The sequence below is a fragment of the Palaemon carinicauda genome, chromosome 26, assembly GCF_036898095.1.
Source record: "Palaemon carinicauda isolate YSFRI2023 chromosome 26, ASM3689809v2, whole genome shotgun sequence".
NCBI lineage: Eukaryota > Metazoa > Arthropoda > Malacostraca > Decapoda > Palaemonidae > Palaemon > Palaemon carinicauda.
In genome coordinates this window covers 101,853,198-101,873,751 of record NC_090750.1, presented here as the reverse complement: position 1 = coordinate 101,873,751, position 20,554 = coordinate 101,853,198, and the positions used below count along the sequence as shown (strand labels likewise).

At 40.3% G+C, this 20,554-nt stretch overlaps 1 protein-coding gene across 1 annotated transcript in view; it reads right to left on the bottom strand.

The window, feature by feature from the left end:
* Window positions 1-574: 574 nt before the first annotated feature.
* The window catches only part of LOC137619729 (thioredoxin domain-containing protein 12-like), an 88,553-nt gene continuing 68,573 nt past the window's right edge, over window positions 575-20,554 (bottom strand). Inside the window, exon 4 of the mRNA XM_068350030.1 lies at window positions 575-868. Within this exon, the coding sequence (XP_068206131.1) occupies window positions 717-868 (152 nt within the window). The 3' untranslated portion in view covers window positions 575-716. The remainder of the gene's footprint in view (window positions 869-20,554) is intronic.

Genomic DNA, 20,554 nt, shown 5'->3' with positions numbered 1-20,554 from the left:
ATCTCTGGATTTTTTTCATATTTGGTAATTTTTGACACTATAAAATAAGACTACAAGAAATGATTATGACAAACAGTACTGTATATGGTATAGTACAACTGTAAATAATGTATTTTCATAATTCTGAAAACTAATACTGTATAGTTAAAGTGCCTTAAAATTCATAAAAAGGTTAACAACTTAAAATTTTAATGGTACTGTATACTTAAAAATTAAGGTACATAAGCTTTTATCACTAAAGTGCACATTTGTACTACATTCAAATAGTTTCATATAAATACTATCCTTACATAAAAATACATGTGTTGATATACAACACAGTATATGTAAGGGCAGCCCTTCATTGGTTAACTCTAAGCACTGCACAGTTACCACAGCCATACAAAAATACAAAAAATATATTTGCTAAAGCAATTTTCATGAAATGAATGATTCAGTGCATCAATATGTGGTACTTCTCACATTTCAGAATCCCAAAATAATCACGATAAAAAGTGTGCAGTATGTGCAAATCACTCGTAAATTTCCAATGTTGAATAGAGGAATGTCACTAGATGATTGAAAAAGTAAAATATAACATTGAAGTCTACGTATTCAAGTACTATACTGGTACTCAAGTATTTTCTAAAAGGAAAGTATCTCGAGAGATTCTGTGATGTAATTCAAATACCTCATGTATGCCTACAAATAGACTACAGTGAAATACAAACACAAAGTTACAGTTCATCACTTAACACATTTGTTTGTGGTATGAGTTCAACAGCCTTTGACATTGACTTAATGACTGATACTTCATCATAGTAGTAGAATTTGTACTGCGGATTCCCACCTTCATTGTAGATCTCTTCACGGACCTTACCATCAGAACCTTGAAATGTGTTTGGATATTAAGATACTAGTGTACAAGCCCCGTCAAAAATTACGTCTAAATATTTAGATGGATATGCACACATGTGCAAACACACAGCAATCTTTCCACCTTCTCCCTTTTTCCTAACTACAACATGGCAGTTGTGATTTCTAATTATAATAAGACACTTGCTCATTATTATATAAGGGAGATGATTAAATGAAACATAAATTGAATACTTTATAGACAATTGAACTCTGTCATACTACAGCTACAGCTGACAGTATTTAGACTTTTACGTACAACAAATCATCAATCTTAATGGTCACTGTTAAGCCTAAAGAAAAATACAACCAATTTTTACCCACTTCATATATGTATTCTTTCCTTTAAAATTAAAGGAAGCCTATAATTCAGAATTAAGCATTGTACTCTAGTTTAATATTGTTATACATTATATATCCAGAATGAAGAGAATACACATAACCAAAAGGTAAAAGCAAGTTAAATTAGTTCCCTGTAGGTAAAATTATAGTTTTATCAACCTCAATAAGAACACTTACACAAAGTTACTTATATAACAGATTTCATGAGTAATAGCAATATTAATGAAAATAACATTAATTACTGAACAATGTTCCAATGAAATAGCAAATTCTCACTTCTAAGTGATATGAGACAGAGTAAGATTTTTCAATCACATAGAAACTAATGATTTTGGAGTCCAAAGTGTCTATAAAGTACAGGACAATGAATGCAAGTGAGTGCTGGTAATTACAATCTACATGAAAAGCTACTTGTAAAGTAAAACTGATGAAAAAATAATTTAAAAGATAGCAGTTTCATATATACAAACTTTTAATAGAAAATCAATTTTCCAATCTTAGAAATTGGAGACTAATCCTGAGCCAACACATCAGACTGAGATTTAAAAGAAACATAATGAGTAATTGAAGACAGAGGCTGCTCATTCAACGAAGGTCCTCAAGTAGGGATGATTATTATATACTGTACTGGCTTTCAGCATGTGACAGTCTTACTAATTATTATCATTATTATTATTACTAGCCAAGCTACAATCCTAGTTGGAAAAGCAAGATGCTATAAGCCCAAGGGCTCCAACAGGGAAAAATAGCCCAGTGAGAAAAGGAAATAAGGAAATAAATAAATGATATAAGAAGTAATGAAAATTTAAAATAAAATATTTTAAAAACATTAACAACATTAAAACAGATATTTGATATACAAATTATAAAAGGACTTATGTAAGCCTGTTCAACCTAAAAACATTTGCTGCGAGTTTGAAATTTTGAAGTTCTACTGATTCAACTATCCGATTAGGAAGATCATTCCACAACTTGGTCACAGCTGGAATAAAACTTCTAGAGTACTGTGTTTTATTGAGCTTCATGATGAAGAAAGAACTGACTATTAGAATTAACTGCATACCTAGTATTACGAACAGGGTGGAACTGTCCGGGATAATCGGAATGTAAAGGATGGTCAGAATTATAAAAAATCTTATGCAACATGCATAATGAACTAACTGAATGATGGTACCAGAGATTAATATCTAGATCAGGAATAAGAAATTTTATAGACCGTAAGTTCCTGTCCAACAAATAAAGATGAGAACCAGCAGCTGATGACCAGACAGGAGAACAATACTTAAAACAAGGTAAATTAAAGAATTAACACTTTTCCAGAATAGATTGATTACCAAAAATCTTAAAAGACTTTCTCAATAAGCCAATTTTTGGTGCAATTGAAGAAGACACAAACCTAATATGTTTATCAAAAGTAAATTTGCTGTTGAGAATCACACCTAAAATTTTAAAAGTGTCATACAAAGTTAAAGAAACATTATCAATGCTGAGATTCAGATGTTGAGGAGCCATGGTCCTTGACCTACTTACAATCATACTTTGAGTTTTGTTAGAATTCAACTTCATACCCCATAATTTGCACTAATTTTAGCTAGATATCTATTAAGGGATTCAGCAGCCCCAGACCTACATTCAGGAAATGGAAATGATGAAAAGAGAGTAACATCTGCATATGCAACAAGCTTGTTTTCTAGACCAAACCACATAAATGGGCCAAGAACACTATCCTGAGGAACACCAGAGAGTATTGAACTGCATTAGGACTGTCCAATCTACAATGAGGAGTGTGATAAAAGTCATATCTGGAAACTAGAACTTTGGGCAATTCATTTAATTCAAGGTCCTTCATATTTCCTATAAATACCATGGAATTATAAAAGACTTATAATGAAGTCTGCAAAGGATTTAATCTCTATTGCTTTTCCACGAACTTCTGAAAACCCTTTAAATTGCTTCATAGAATCCAAGCTCTGGCTAAAAGGAGAAAAAGTTTCTAAATTCCTCTTCGAAGAGGGTAATTCATCCATATGACGAGGTAATTTCTTTTTAAGCGAGAACTGATTCTATCTCGAATTATATCTGGGGAGGAAAAACTGAAAAAAAGAACAAAAACCTGAGTGGCCAGTGAAGACAACTTTGAAAATTTAATTTCCTGTAATTTAACCCAATTACCAAGATAAAATTTTAGACTCTTATGTAATAATCTTTTAAAAGTAGAGTATTTCTCCTTCATCCTCCTAGACTAACTAGGGAGTTCAAAAGCTGTGATCTCAAAATAAAAGAATCAAAGGGCACATAACCATACTCTTTATCAGTGCAAGGCTGCAAGGGGCAGGTACACTAGGATCATCATGTCCCAATCTTGAAATGGGTGAAACAATAGGAACAAAAAATTTCTTGTATCCAGTGTAAAACAAAAAAAGGAACTCAATTCAGGACTATTCGACGAGTCAGTAAGTCGAATAAGATCTGGAACAAGTGTAGAACTTAGTTGAGACAAAACTCTCAGCTAAGGTGTGATAATAGGCATAAAATTCACACCTGGCTAGGATCAACCTGAGCAAGTAATTACTCCAAGGAGGGCCGTCCAATAACACAAGTTGCTTGCATCTAACAAGATGTTAACAAGCTCACCTGAATTACTGCACATACTAATGGAGCAGTGCGGGATGGTCTAACTTCAGATGCTACTGTCTGATCTACTAAAACAAGCATGATATGGCCTGATTGCAATCTGGTAAGAGAGGAATAAACAAGCTCTTTGAAGAAGGCCTGCAAACTCTTCTGCTTATTCTTATGCACAAATGAGAGGGTAATGCTCATACTAGCTGTAGCTGTATTGGACGGTACAAACTCAAACACTACTCAATTAGACAAAATGGGGTCGGATACAGACATATTCAGAATGGGCAACTGACAAGCTCTGATGCCCCGATACAATACCTGAAGGGCTTGGCCCTCCAATCACTTATTCTCAAGCACAGAATGAATAAGAGTAATGCTGGTAGGTGTAGCTGTATTGAACGAAACGGACTCAAATACTACTGAATCTGACAAATAGGCTCAGAAAGAGATAGTACATGCTCAGAATAGGCTACTGGCATGACTTGTTCCAATGAAAAAATATCTGAACGGCCCGACACTGCTCCACCAGAAGGGAACGGAAAATTTGGGCAGCAAGAGTTCAGAGGGGCAGGGAAAGCCTGAATACCAGAAGCAGAGCCTGAACTATAAGCACACTCACTTTTACTGTATTTTTACTTTATCCTTACCCCTCACCTCAAATAAATATAAAACGGAGTCCTTTACCTAACAACAACCAGGGTTGTAGTGGCCTATTGGAAACATCCCTGCCTGGCAATTTTCTGGACTGGGGTTCGAGTCCCGCTCAAGCTCAATAGCTTCTTGTAATGTCTGCAACCTCACCATCATTGGAGAAGCCTATAGGTCTACCTCCTGAATTATCAGCAGCCATTCCTTGGTCCTAGCTTAGATGAAGGGGCTTGGGTGCTGATCATATATCTGTAAGCCACTGTCATCTTAGCTAGGGCAATATCACTGTCCCTTGCCTCTGCCATTCATGAGTTGCTTTTAAACTGTACACTTCTTAGGAAAACAATGACACACCTGAATGATCCTAAACCATAAAGAAGTGAGTAACAAAACATTAGCATCTAATAAAGAGATAACACATGAGTGAATATGAATGTGTTAGATTGGACTAAAGAAATTGATTGATTTGTTTAAATGTGAAGTGGCTGAGGCAGATTTTCATCTCAGATTTCCCTTTTGTTCGGGTGCTACCACGCTTAGTCACACAGGGCTAATTATTTTTTTTTTTTTAAATTCCTTCAATCAGAGAATAGTAATGAATTCTGGGCAAGAATCAACAAATCAAATATGAGAGAGAGAGAGAGAGAGAGAGAGAGAGAGAGAGAGAGAGAGAGAGAGAGAGAGAGAGAGATCAAAGATAATTTTTGACACAAACACATGTATATATAATGTACATATACTGTATTATAATTACTACCAATTAATAATGGGGTTTTGATGAAGGAAAAGCCTAATTTTGGGGAGGCGCTGTGAGGTCTCCAAGAGATTTCCTGTGGAAAGATAGAATAAGGAATCCTATACGCCAATAAAATATCATAGAAATATTGTCTATATTGCTCCAGGGCCAGTATATCAACGTGCACGCTGAGTATAACTTAGACCTATGGATTTAGGTTCTATTGAATCTATCACAGCACCTCTTATGCTGAAATATGTCAGACACTCGATGACACTTCACTAAGAACGAACAGTGGTACTATTATTGCCAAGGCTACCTTGTCACTAATATGTGCCTGACTAACATCTCTTACATTTGAAATAAGGTTCATATGAATCCCTTTCCTACACCACACAGCACATCCACAAAAAATGACAAATTCGTAGATAATTTCTATTTTTCTTAACTATAAAAACCTTAGCTATTTATTAGGGGTTATACTTTCGGCGGAGCTGAAATGACGAGCCATTAAAATTTAGCGGGGGGTAGGGGGTAGCTTGCTACCACTCCCCCTCAAACACCTGCGATTTAGCTCACTTTGCTTGGAGGTAGGACTTCAAGGGGGATAGGGCTGGCGGGCAAGTTTGTATGAATAGCTATGGTTTATACAGTTAGGAAAAATACAAAATTTCTACGAATTTGTCATTTGTTCTGTAACTGGAAAACAAACCACACTATTTATTAGGGGTGACTCACCCATTAGGAAGGGTGGACATCCCTGCCAATCTGGCTTTTGGCTTTACCCAGGGGCTCCTTATCTGAGTATATTAGTGCTCAAAAATAAGGAGTCCTTGCGCCTCGCTAAAACCTTACTACGCAAGGTCCGCGTCCTACGCAAGCTGTGTGTTGAGACATGCAGAAGTGTGACTGTCTAGGTAAAGTTATTCCGAGTCTATTGTAGGAAAAAACTATTGTAACCAAGACTTTCCCAGGGTATTGGTAAGTATTCTTCCCTGAGAGAGAATTCCTTTAACTGACAGAAGGAAGACAACGCTTAACCCTACAATGCGCCCTGATGGGATTGATATTATTCCTTAGAGTAGGATTTGTCTGGCAAATGTTAATCATGGTTAACGGTTGGGTATCGTGGTTACTGTGCAGTTGGAGAGTGCTCGCAAGTAGTTCCCTGTCAACAAGCCGCTGATGAGGGTTGCCGATCGTTTGCCGATCACTTTAGTGGATTGGCGTGATGGTGAACGGCCGGTAGTGAGAAGTGTGTTGTCAATATGGATAAATATCAACACAACATCGTGTTTAAATAGAAATAAATTTCTACCTCATACTTGGGATCGAACGCTAGCCCCTTCTAATGAAAGGCCAGGTCGAAACCAACCATGTCACGAGAGCCCATAAAAGAAATTGGAACCTGACCGCTACCAGCTGTCCGAGGATTTACCTGGCGAGACATCAGTCTCTTACCAGCGAGTTTTACCCAATTTCCCGGGCCACCACGTGACACAATTTGTAGTAATTCATACAAATTACCCCTAATGAGTCAATATGGATAAATATCAACACAACATCGTGTTCAAATAGAAATAAATTTCTACCTCATACTTGGGATCGAACGCTAGCCCCTTCTAATGAAAGGCCAGGTCGAAACCAACCATGTCACGAGAGCCCATAAAAGAAATTGGAACCTGACCGCTACCAGCTGTCCGAGGATTTACCTGGCGAGACATCAGTCTCTTACCAGCGAGTTTTACCCAATTTCCCGGGCCACCACGTGACACAATTTGTAGTAATTCATACAAATTACCCCTAATGAGTCAATATGGATAAATATCAACACAACATCGTGTTCAAATAGAAATAAATTTCTACCTCATACTTGGGATCGAACGCTAGCCCCTTCTAATGAAAGGCCATGTCGAAACCAACCATGTCACGAGAGCCCATAAAAAAAATTGGAACCTGACCGCTACCAGCTGTCCGAGGATTTACCTGGCGAGACATCAGTCTCTTACCAGCGAGTTTTACCCAATTTCCCGGGCCACCACGTGACACAATTGGTAGTAATTCATACAAATTACCCCTAATGAGTCAATATGGATAAATATCAACACAACATCGTGTTAAAATAGAAATAAATTTCTACCTCATACTTGGGATCGAACGCTAGCCCCTTCTAATGAAAGGCCAGGTCGAAACCAACCATGTCACGAGAGCCCATATAAGAAATTGGAACCTGACCGCTACCAGCTGTCCGAGGATTTACCTAGCGAGACATCAGTCTCTTACCAGCGAGTTTTACCCAACATATATATATATATATTCACTGGGCTATTTTTTCCTGTTGGAGCCCTTGGGCTTATAGCATCCTATTTTTCCAATTAGGGTTGTAGTTTAGCTTATAATAATAATAATAATAATAATAATAATAATAATAATAAACGGATTTTGAGCGAAGCGAAAAATCTATTTTTGGGTAAGATAGCCATATTGTCCTGATGGAAGGTTCCTAATAGTAGCTTCCAAGGGATATATGAACTACAGTGATATTCCCAGAGAATTTACCTTTAGGTCTCCAGAATTCTAACTCCTGGCGCGAATATCCTTAAAATTCTCTTAAGGATATCGCATAAATCAGGAAACGTATATCTTGATACGACACATAGCGATATTCACCTCGAATAGCGTTTTCGCCTCGAGGGGGAAGAGTGGCAATTTTGGAAGGGGAGACGTTATCAAGGTTACCCTATTTCCCATACTACTATTGAGTATCAAGATGGCGGTCATTCCTTATAGCATTGAGCATGGTGCTACAGATAAAGTAGTTTCGGGAGGGATTCTGCGAAGGCCTTTTCTATAGAAAAGGAGGGTGGGTCCATCAGGACGACATGGCTATCTCACCCAAAAATAGATTTTTCGCTTCGCTCAAAATCCATTTTTTGGGCTCAGGCCATGTCATCCTGATAGAAGTTTACCAGAGAATTACTAGAAAGTACTGTATCTGTGGATTTTTATCGGTGCCTTAACCTTGGGACAATTTTTCTATGGTCATCTGGACCATTGAGACAAATGACGTTACTGTTATCCGTCATTACCACTAATCATAGACAATGTTAGTGCTTCCTGCCTCTTACAGGGAAGAGTCATACTAGACAGTAGAAAAGAGGCCTCAAGGTTAGCATATATTGTATGAACAAACATAAGTATCTACCAGATATACAAACGGTCTCACGGATTGTATATATTGTCTGAACAATATTAATGTCAACTATATGCATTACAGGTATTTGTAAGTATACAATGATATGCGGTTTACTTAAATAAATAAGTAAAAGAACTCTGGCATATTTAATGTGCAAATTGCAGGGCGAGAATGGACGCAATTACATTCTAATAGACATTTATTTCGAATAAATGACTAAATGGAATAACGAGTGAAACGAATGTGACATGTTAATCAATTATACGTGCAACACATACAGAAAATATCTTTCCCTCCCTGAAAAGGAAGAAATGATGAGTGCCACTCTAAAACTGAAAAATTTTGATAAATTTTTCCAATATAAATTCTGTAAATGTTGTATACAGTACTATCAACACTGTGTACTATGTACATACAGCACAAGTGTTATCTGTATAATTCCACACCTGAGGTTTTGAACAGACTTAGTGTCACCATGGTGATACTCACTTAAAGGTATCCCACTGGAAGTGTCAACACCTTTTCACCCTAATTGATAGTCCCAATCAATTAACTGTTCATCGCAGCACTAGACGACAGGTTTTAATACACTACCTGCCGCCACCACATAATGCTTCAGTTCATGGACTTGCTTAGCGTAGTGTTTGTAGAATACTCTGGATGATTTCCATCCAGTATATGAGCGAAGATGTTCAAAGTCCATATACTGAAAAAAGTTCAGTGATGAAGCAATTTTCCTCGAATCATGACCTGCGGGTGTACTGTCAAGATCTGCTCTGCGAATGAAGTAGGTGAGCTTTGCCCTCAGTTGTTTTAGGGATAAGTTTGATCCTGAGGTTTCTCCTTTGAAGAGCTGTCCTCCCCTGAAGTCTGAAGTTCTACGAAGATAGACCTTTAGACACTCTACTGGACATAGACATCTTCCTTCAGAGGGCAGATTCTCCAGGGACCCCATCTTTTAGTGGGTAGCTCGTTCTTGGCGAGAAAGGTTGGATCAGGAAAGAGATTCAGTTCTCCCACTTCTGTGAACTGAATGTGGCCCTCATTTCTTGATAGGGCTACTATTTCACTAACTCTAGCCCCTGAGGCTATAGCGAACAGGAAAATAACATTCTGAGTTAGATCCTTGAGAGAACAATCTTCATTGTTCACAGATGAGGCATAATGTAGGACCTTGTCCAAAGACCATGAGATGGGCTTCGGAGGAGCAGCAGGCCTAAGCCTAGCGCATGCCTTCGGGATCTTATTAAAGATTTAATTCGTCAGATCTACTTGAAAGGCATATAGAAGAGGTCTAGTCAAGGCTGACTTACACGTAGTTATCGTGTTAGCTGCCAGACCTTGATTATGAAGGTGGATAAAGAAGGACAGACAGAAGTTTATTGAAATTTCTTTCGGTCCTTTTGCTTATTGAAATTTCTTTCGGTCCTTTTGCTTTAACAAAAGCTACCCACTTTTTCCAAGACGATTCATATTGTCTTCTAGTTGACTTAAACTTGTATTCTTCTAGGAAGTCTATATTGCCTTCTGAGATCCAAAATCTTTTCTTAACCGCTAGGGCGAGAAAATCATGAAATGAAGGTTTTGGGCTTTCTGTGATGAATAGAAGACAATTAACTTCTGAACCCTCTGAGATAGTGCTGGGTTCAGTACAAGGGCCAGCCTTAGCCTCAGTTCCCTCACTAGAGGGAACCAGTTGCTCTTGGACTACTGGGAGCCACTAAAGCTGCCTTTCCTTGGAAGGATCTCAGTGTGTTGAGGACCTTCAGCAGGAGATTGGATGATAGGAACAGGAATTTCTGGGTCCATCCGTTTCACATTAGAGACATTGCGTCCGTTATCTCCTCTAGAGGGTCCTCGTATGGGGCTACATATCGAGGTAGTTTCTTGATGACACTCGTCACAAAGAGGTCATTTTGCAGTTCGGGGACTTGTTCCAATCTGGAAGAGAATGGGTCTGCGTCTGTGGACCATTCTGACTCTATCGGCTTGAGCCTGAATAGAGCATCCGCTGTCACATTGTGGATCCTTTGTACGTGAACTGCTGATAGGTGCCATCTCTTTAGGTAAGGGATGGCTAACATCACCTAGATTATATGGGGCGATCTCGAGCCTTGTCGGTTCATACATCTCACTATCACTTCGCTGTCCCAGATATGTCTGAGGAGGCCTGATCTGCGTGGAGAGAGTTTACCCAACATGAACAGGACTGTCATGGCTTCCAAAAAGTAGATGAGAAGGGCCTTGCGTAGAGATGACCAAGTCCCTTGGGCTTTCCTCTGATGGGAGTGAACTCCCCATTCTTCCGTCGAGTCATCCATGCGGGTGATCTTCGATAGTCGAGGTAGTTGCAAGGGGGACAGTCCTCATTAGGATTTTGGCCTTCGACCATGGGTTGAGAAGCGATCAAGGTAAGACCGATATCGATCATTTTAGATCTCTTCGAGCGTTTGATGCGTATCTTCTCCAGACTCCTGACGCATCTTTCAGCTTTGCTCTTAGCACTGGGTCTGTCACTGCTGCGAACTGGAGAGAGTTCAGTACTCTTTCCTGTTAGCGTCTTGAAATCCTGACGGATTACAGAAGTCTCTTGACCGACCCTGCGATCTCCTTTTTCATCCCTATGGGAAAGGAGAAACAGTGTGACCTCAGGTTCCAATGGTTTTCCGGCCATTGAAACCTTTGAGCTGGAGAGAGTTGAGACTTCTTGAAGTTGATTTTGCATCCCTGATGTTCCAGGAACTGGGTTACTTCTTTGGATGCTCGCAGACCAGCCGCTTCAGGTGCTGCCCGCACCAGCCATTCGTCCAGGTACTTTGTTACCTGAACAGTTTCTAGGCATGGTTATTGCACGACTGCGTCCGCCAGTTTCGTGAAGATACTTGGGACTGTGTTTAGTCCGAAGAGTATGGCTCTTAGGACATACTTTATCTCATGTAACTTGAATCCTATGTAGGAGGAGAGGGGGCAACTGACTAGAAGCTGCCAATAGGCACCTGTCAGGTCTATCAAGACTGTGATCGCCCCTTTTTGCAATAGGGTCCTTATGTGTAGAAGGATTAACATCCTGAACTTGCTGTTTCTTTTGAACTTGAGTGGCGACAAGTCCAGAATGACACTGAGTTTTCTTGAGTCCTTCTTGGGAACAGCCTTCCCTGGAATTCGATGGACTATGCTTTCCTTATAACCTGTATGCTCTAGAGCTATAGGGTATACTCTTCTAATACGGGGTTGGAGTGTTGGAAGAGTTGAGAAAATGATGGTGGAGGCATTTCTAGTTTCCATCCTAGTCCAATCTTGATTAGGCCTTGGACCCAAGGATCGAAGGTCCAACGATCCTATTGGAGCCTCCCTCCTACGAGAAGCGACTCTTTGCTTCGACTGATCAGAAGGTTTACCTCCTCGACCGCCTGCCTGGGGCACCGCGGTCATAGAAACTGTGGGATGTTGTTGAACAGACCGAGGAAAAAGTCTAGACTTTTTCGTCTTCCTTTTAGGTTGGGGACCCACATCCGGGGAAGACTTCCTCTTTGAAGAGATACCCCACTTCTGGAGAAGGTTCCTATTCTCCGTAGTGATTTTCTTGATTACCTCTCTTACTACCTCGTTTGGAAAGAGGTCTTTACCCCAGATGTTGGAAGATATCAGCTTCCTGGGTTCATGTTTCACTGTTGCAGCAGCGAACACAAACTCCCTACAGGCTCTCCTACCCTTTAAAAAGGCATATAGGTCTTTTACTAAGGTGGCCATATGCATTTTGGCCAAGACCATGAGCATGTCTGGGGTACTTCGATAGGCTGAACACATCTCTATGCAGTTTTGTAAGGATAAGGAGGCTGCAAGTCTCTCCTTTGTCTCCTGTTCCTTGCACAAGAGATTCTCACTAAACTGTCGTCCAGCGATGTCCGCGTCCAGTTTCCCTACTGAAAAGGTTAAGAGGACTTCCTTCCAATCTTTCTACTGCATAAGCAAGGCTTGTGACAGAGGCCTGCACTCCTCAAGTGCATGGCATGGTTTGCCTGCCTCCACTGCCTTGGCAACAGATTTAAATGCCTTCCATGTAAAGGGGAATGCTATTGAAGCAGGAGCAAGAAAGGTAGGGTGTCTCTTACTCAGTGTGAACACTTTCGACACCGAGTAACTCGCCTTTCTCAGGCTACTTGACAAGATAGCCAGCGGCGAATTTAGGGGGGGGCCGAGTAGGCCATGGCCTAGGGCCCCGCGCCTGTGAGGCCCCGCGAAATTTGATTCATAATTCGGCGTGGGCACTTTATAATCAATGGAAAAAAATTTCTCCACGCTTGTGTCAATGAATTTCTGCGAAATAACATCTACACAGGCAATTACAACATTTGCAATTTGGCAATTAGGCATTTGCAATTTGGCAATTCGCAGCATTTGAGCTGTGCAATGAATGTGGCGTTTAGTATGCATGAAAGTGAGTTATATTCACTTCATCGGTTCAATGACTTTGAATTTCATACAGTTTGCTTGCAAGCAACATTTCGAATTCGCAAGTTGATGCAATAATGCAAGCTCGGTTTTCTGTCAATCTATCATATAAATTGTGTAAATAATATTCATTGTGTGTGGACCAGTGGACTTTTCTTTGCTTCTTGTTGGGTCCACGTGGCGCGATTACTAACATTCAATCTGCACTCTGATTGGCTGTTGAACCCTGTATGCACATGCTTACATGTATGCATTAATGACTCATGATAAATCTTGTGCAACTATTTTCACGAATACTCTCATCTGTGTGCTTTACTTTGTGCTAGCATGCTTTTTTTATGTTTGCTCTTTTTGCCTGAAGTGTTCACTCTCATTGTTTTCTGAGCGCAGTGGTCTCATCTGACTTCTTGACGTAGCTTCCGGCTCATTTCTGCTCAGGTGTGAATTTCATTGATTGAAACCTTTTCTATTTGCCTGTGGACAAAAACAGGAAAAGACTAACTTGTCAAACATCAGTTACAAAAAAAGGTTCGACCTCTCTTAGTGTCGAACTCGTCTCAGTTTTCTCGTTGCTTCATCCCCTCATCTGTTAATGTTTGGAACACCCTTCCTAATGATGTCGTCAAGTCAAATGATTGTTATACTTTCAAAAAACACGTTAATGCTTTTTTTCTCTCTAGTGCCTCAACGTTTTAGTTTTTCCATGTTCATTTTTTTGCCTCATCAATGTTTCTTCTAATATTTTTATTTCTATCATCGATGATGTGCCATTAACTAGGCCTTCGGGTGTATGCATCTCTTGCTTTCTGGTTGGTCGCCTAAATTGATCATTATAATAATAATAGCAATAATAAATACTTTGCCAATGTTTTTATATATAGCCAACTTGTACTCCTTCCTTGTCGCATCTACTTATCGTTGGAGGAGACACCGTGAGGTAATAGAGACTAATAAAGATAAGAAGTTGAAAGTTGATAAAAAACTTTCAGACACTCGTTGGTCAGCACGAGCAGATGCTGTAGCTGCTCTCAGTAGAGCACACAAAGAAAACATAATTGTTCTGGAAGAGTTTTCCTCGGATCAGAATCAGCCAGCTGAAACAAGAGCTGAAGTAAGTGGTCTTCTCAAAGGTTTGAAAAAACTTGAAACAGTAATTCTTCTTGAAGTTTGGGATACAGTATTGGAAAGGTTTCAGAGTGCCAGTATTCAACTGCAAAAACCTGGGATCTCCCTCAACACAGCTGTCACACTGCTGGAGTCACTTTTACAGTTTGTTAAAGACCTGAGATCCCAGTTCGATGATTTTGAAGCAAAAGCTATGGCTAAGTGTGATCCCAGTGACGTTACTGGTAAAGTTGCATACTACGCCGACAGGCAGTCGCAGCGTATTAGAAAGCGCAAGCGTCACCATGATGAACTAGACTCGGTGGAGGATGTTACGCTGACAGGGAGAGACATGTTTAGAGTGACTGCTTTCTTGCCAATCATTGACAAGCTCTATGCTGCTCTAACACAACGCCTTGCAGCTTACAGCGACCTTCGAGAGAAATTTGGGTTTTTATCAGAAATCTCAAACAAAACAAACACTGAACTTAAAGCAGCTGCTGAAAAGCTTGTGTCTTCATATCCTAATGACTTGGAGGCGGGATTGGAGTCGGAGCTTTTGCAGTTTGCACACCTCATGAAATCCATTCCAAGAGGTTCATCTGAAAGTGCTCCTTCATTAGGTGGTGTAAAAGCTGCACAAAGACAAAGTCCGGAACTAGAAATGTATAAGATAATTCACAGACATGACATGGTTGAAACATTTGCTAATGTTGAAATTGTATTACGACTCTATCTCTGCATGTTTGTCACAAACTGCACTGGGGAGCGATCATTCTCCAAGCTGAAACTACTAAAGAATTATCTAAGAAACACCATGGGGCAGAACCGCTTATCTTCACTCACCCTGTTGACCATTGAGCATGAAAAATTAAGGGTGCTTGATTTTACTGATGTCATCAAACAGTTTGCAAGTAAGAAGGCTCGAAAATTTTTTTTTTTAATGAGAAATAGTTGAGTGTAACGTGCAAATTGCATGCAATAAACAAAACCCACTCATTTTGCCATTTTGCCACTCACTTCAGTCAAACGGTATTCTCTTTTGTTTATGGTGTATTATTGAAGTTATTATTTTTCAATGGTGCATCATTATAGTTGGGGATCTCCTTAGTTAATGGTGTATTATTATAGTAATTTTTTTGTTATGCTTCAAAAAAGCAAATGTGTAATGTTCAACTGTGAAATGGTCACTTGGATAATTATCAATAAATTGAATATTGTTTAAAAAGAAAATTTATTTCAACACTTATCTCTTTAGTTAATGGTATATTATTATAGTTATTTTATATTGTTGAGCTTCAAAAAATCATATGGGTAATGTTCAACTGTGAAATGGTAATTTGGTTAAATTTCAATAAATTTAATATTGTTTAAAAAGCTAATTTATTTTAACGCTTCGCTCGTACACTGATTTGAGGGCCCGGTAAGGTCACCGGGCCTAGGGCCCCGCACAACCTAAATCCGCCTCTGAAGATAGCCTGTGCCTTATCATTGTCGAGAACCATGACTTCCTTCGGTTCCGTTTCTTTTTCTGACGTTGGTTCATGCTTCAGTCGAATGAAGCAATTAGGGAAAACGTTAAAGCTTGGCCAAAACTGGATTTCGTCTAAAGGAACAGCTCCCATCTTCTCTGAGATGTCGAGTTTGCCGTCTAAAATCGGCATACGCTCTGCGTACCTCTAGGGATTGGTTTTGGAGCATGTCGGGAGGTCTTGGTCTCTGGGTCGCTTGAATGACCCTCGGGAGGCGATGAGTGGAGCTTCACGGAGCTCTCTCTTGAGTTTCGCTTCCTTTGTTTTGCCGCGTTTGCAAAAGTTTTCATTAGACCCGTAAGATGGGCCAGTAACTGGCTCATTTTGTCTAATAGAGGGATAGAATGTGAAGACGTCGAAGTTAACGGCTCCAGGGCCGGCACAGACGGAAGCAATTCCTACACGACATCGTCATCTCCTTCCAAGGTGCCTTCCTGTCCTCCGTCTCGATGGCAATCTGGACGCAGGGAGGTGCGAATTGTGCCTGGGGCACCACTATTTCACTACTTCAGTAAGCTACACATCCTATCGTTAGGTAGGTATGGTCCCGGAGAGATCTTCTGGAACCCTCTTACCCATTTGCGTAGTTTCTTACGTGCCCCATCCCTAGACTCCATTGACTTGGGATTATCAAAACCTTCGGTAACTAAGGCCCGGCAGATATTGCAGACTTGGGGGTCCCAATATTGCAGGGATTCGGTAATGATATTGCAGGGGCATGAGACCTGCATGCTTTATGACCGTAAAATGCTTTATGACCGTAAAAGTACTTAGTCTTAAGATTGCAGAAGACTGCATCACATTTCATCTGGGGTTCCTCCTGTAAAGAAAGGAAAGCAGAATGAGTATACAATTGTTTATCTCACCTGATAAGCAATATGTAATTAGTCATCTTTAATTACTATAGCTTAGGATAGTAAGCTAGAAAGGAATAGTGAGAGAGACATACCTGTGTATACCTTGCAAGCAATTGCTGTAACCTCCCCCCAGTATTAAATATAAAGAGTTTCCTTTAACAAGGCAATTCGAAAGAAAAGGGTTCTAACCCCTAGGGACAGAAAAAGTGTACACTGCCACTGACCCTTCTAATTATCTAATACTGTGGGGTAAGAATAAACTGATTTCCAATCAGAGTATTGAAGGAATTCTATTCTTTCAATATAGATTCGGTCTCAGCAGAAGCCTGCACAAGGGTACCCAAGATATGTTAGAAATTAACTACTGTATAATAATACTATAGTTTTCTGTTTGCAGTATATACTATATTGCAACATACTGGCTACTGTATGAACATATACTGTAGTTCAGCCGGTGTGCTGCCGGCATGGCTAGCACCTGGCGGCCGGTCCAGCCGGCAAGTCGCCGACTGGACTAGAAATTAGAAAAAAGACATATTTGTGTATCCTACCCAGCCAATTGCTGTGACCTTCCCTTCCAATATTAAAACCATAGAGTTTCCTGATCAGGGAAGCTCAAAGACAAGGGTTCTAAATTATTTAATATTGTAGGGTAAAATGTAAACTAATTTCTAATCAGAGTAGAGTATTGAAGAAATTCTGTTCTTTCAATATAGGATTGGTCACACCAAACGCCTGGGCATGGATACCCAAGATATGTTGGAAAATAACTACTAGTAAAATATACTGTGTACAATAGTTTTCTATCTGCAGTATATACTATACTGCAATTATACTGACTACTGTATAATCATATACTGTAATTCTGCCGGCATATATCCGGCATAGCTAGTCCCTGACGGCACAATCCGGCCGGCATACTACCTGATAGAGAGAGAGAGAAAGCATGGAGTAAAGGACTGCCTTATTACTGGAAGGGGAGAATGCATCATTCAGGCTTCCATCCAACCACAAGCACCGTTGCCGGCATAAGGCTGGCAGGCTAGTACCCGGCAGCACTGGTACAGTCGGCATGCCGCCGGCTGAGTCAGTACCTGTCGGCACCGGCCAGGTTAGTACCCCGGAAACAGGACTTGTGGCCGACAGTCCAAGGGAGGACTGAAGAAACTTGGTAACAGAAGCGTCCCCCCCCCCCGGGCAGCCGTCAAACAGCTGCTATGTAGGAGCCCGGCCGGCCCCGCAACCCGCCGGCAAGCGGTGAAATTGCAGGACGACGGCCATAGTAAAAGGACAGAGAGGGGTAGGGAAAAGGGTCCTATATCAAGTGTAAAAGGCGGCGGCAATGTTGCCGCCCCCACTACACAAGGGAGAAACTCTGTTTCATTATCGGCGCCGTCCTAGACGGCAGAAGAATGTCTATTCTTCAACCTAGGGTCTGCCGAAATAGTGTTAGGAGGGGCCGGCAGGTTTGCCGCCCCCTCTCAACAAAAGAGAAACATTCAGTTCAGTGCCGGCACCATCCTAGGCTGTAGAAGAATATCTATTCTTCAGCCCAGGGTCTGCCAGCATAGGACTAGTCTTCTAAACCGCAGGGAGAAGGTGGCGGTAAAATACCAACACCCCAGGTGTGGTTTAGGGAGGCTTAGCCTCCTATGCCGGTGGCTATAAGCCGGCAGGGGAGTGACTACTCACCCTGCCGGCCTGCCACCAGCAAAAGACTGAATACTCTGAGATTCTGTCGAAAACCAAAGCCGGACACTCGCCAGCAAGATGGGAGACAGAAAAACCCTAGCCTAGTCAAGCCGGAGTAACTACTCTATGGCAAGACCAGGAAGCACTCAGAGGGAAAGAGGGATTACCCATAACTCTCCAAGGAGGCAAGTATCGATTTATATATTTCTAGGAGATACACTATCTCCCTTAGAATCGATAAAACGATACACAAGGGTAAACGGGGAAATGTCTGAAAGTATACTACATCGCCTAGGTTAGGTAACCTAGGCAAGACGAGATCTCGGTTACCTAAATCACCAAAACTCTAACGTATACGATCGACAAAGGAAGAGGATAATTATGCATACCATAAATATCTTTTCAAGTAGAATTATGCCTAAATAGCTTTCATAATTTATTAATGCTATTTCAACCAGGAAAGTCGTTCTACTAACTAAATAACACATGCCTAATGAACGACAGCGGCCATGGCGCCTCCGGTAACAGGCCTAGCTCCTAAGCACAATAAATTACTCCAATTTCACTGTGAAACAGAAGCTAAAATAATATACATTGTAAAGAATCAATACTCAACTTTCCAGAGGCGAAAGAAGCTGGAGATTGCATAATAATCCTCGCAGAATCGATCGAAAAGGTTAGATCAACAAGGAACACCACCGTGCGAATTCGCTACAAAATTAGGAATGACCGCCATCTTGATACTCAATAGTAGTATGGAAAATAGGGTAACCTTAATAACAGCTCCCCTTCCAAAATTGCCACTCTTCCCCCTCGAGGCCAAAACGCTATTCGGGGTGAAGATCGCTATGTGTCGTATCAAGATATACGTCCCCTGATTTATGCGATATCTTTAACCCTGGATAGGTACGATGGGTCGTTCGCGACCCCGAGCGTCAAAAAAAAACAGGTTTTTCTCACGTGACTCACCCCCGTGACTGAATTTGTGGGTGATCGACCTGCAGGAGGTGTCTCCCCTACACGCTCTAGTAGTGTCCAGATGTGCATTGCTGTAGCTGTACTCCTTCCCCGATTTCTGAGACGCGTCGGGGTCGAGCGCGACCGAGTTTACCCTTCTAAGGTAGTTTGCATAATTATCAAAGTTATTACGTATTATGAAATTGTCGTAGAATGGTGCAACTTGTATAGGTTATCAGTTGTGGAAAGTCTTGGTGGATTGTTTGGCTACCATTTGCATGATTTTTTTTTTAGTTAAAATGTCGTTCATTACCACGAGGACCATTTTACCGCGAGTGCCCCTTTTTCATTTTTTTTCATTTTTTTGCCAAGTCATTTTTCCGTAAGATATTGCCAAATAGTGTCGTAAAACTTTTGCTTGTTTAGTGTTGGAAAGTGTGTCTAGATGATCTGGCTACCCATGCATGACTTTGTTTTTGTCAGATACGACGTAGTTATTGGTATATTGGGTATTTAACTGCGGTTACCAATTTCTGTTTTTTTTCAATATTTGTAAAAATTACTACGTAGTAAGGAATTGCCGTATATTATTCATTTTTTTTTTAATGTTTATGTGTTAGAAAGTTTGCCTTGATGGTTGGGCTAACACGTGCATGTCTTTTTTTTTTATCTGAGATGCCGTATATTAGAATGTCGGGCATTTTACCGCGAGTACCCCTTTTTAATTTTTTTTTCATTTTTTTGCCAAGTCATTTTTCCGTAAGATATTGCGAAATAGTGTCGTAAAACTTTTGCTTTTTTAGTGTTGGAAAGTGTGTCTAGATGATCTGGCTACCCATGCGTGATTTTGTTTTTGTCAGATACGACGTAGTTATTGGTATATTGGGTATTTAACTGCGGTTGCCAATTTCTGTTTTTTTTCAATATTTGTAAAAATTTACTACGTAGTAAGGAATTGCCGTATATTATTGATTTTTTTTTCATGTTTATGTGTTAGAAAGTGTGCCTTGATGGTTGGGCTAACACGTGCATGTCTTTTTTTTTTATCTGAGATGCCGTATATTAGAATGTTGGGCGTTTTTCCGCGAGTGGCCCTTTTTATTTGTTTTGCATTTTTTTGCTTAGTCATGTTACCGTAAGGAATTGGCAAGTAGTGTCGCAAAACTTATATTTTTATAGTGTTGGAAAGTGTTTCTAGATGATCTGGCTACCCATGCCTATTTTTTTTTAGCCAGATATGGCGTATATATAAGTATGTGTTCGATTTTCCTGTGATTGCCATTTTTTCGTTTTTTCCCATTTCTTTCAAAATTACTACGTACTAAGGAACTATCACAGAGTAATGATTCATTTATATGTTTATTTGTCGGAAAATGTGCCTTGATGGTTTGCCTAGCACGTGGCTGAAATTTTTTTTTTCTGAAATGCCGTATATTAGAATGGCCATTTTTCCACGAGTGCCCCTTTTTATTTGTTTTGCATTTTTTTGCTTAGTCATGTTACCGTAAGGAATTGGCAA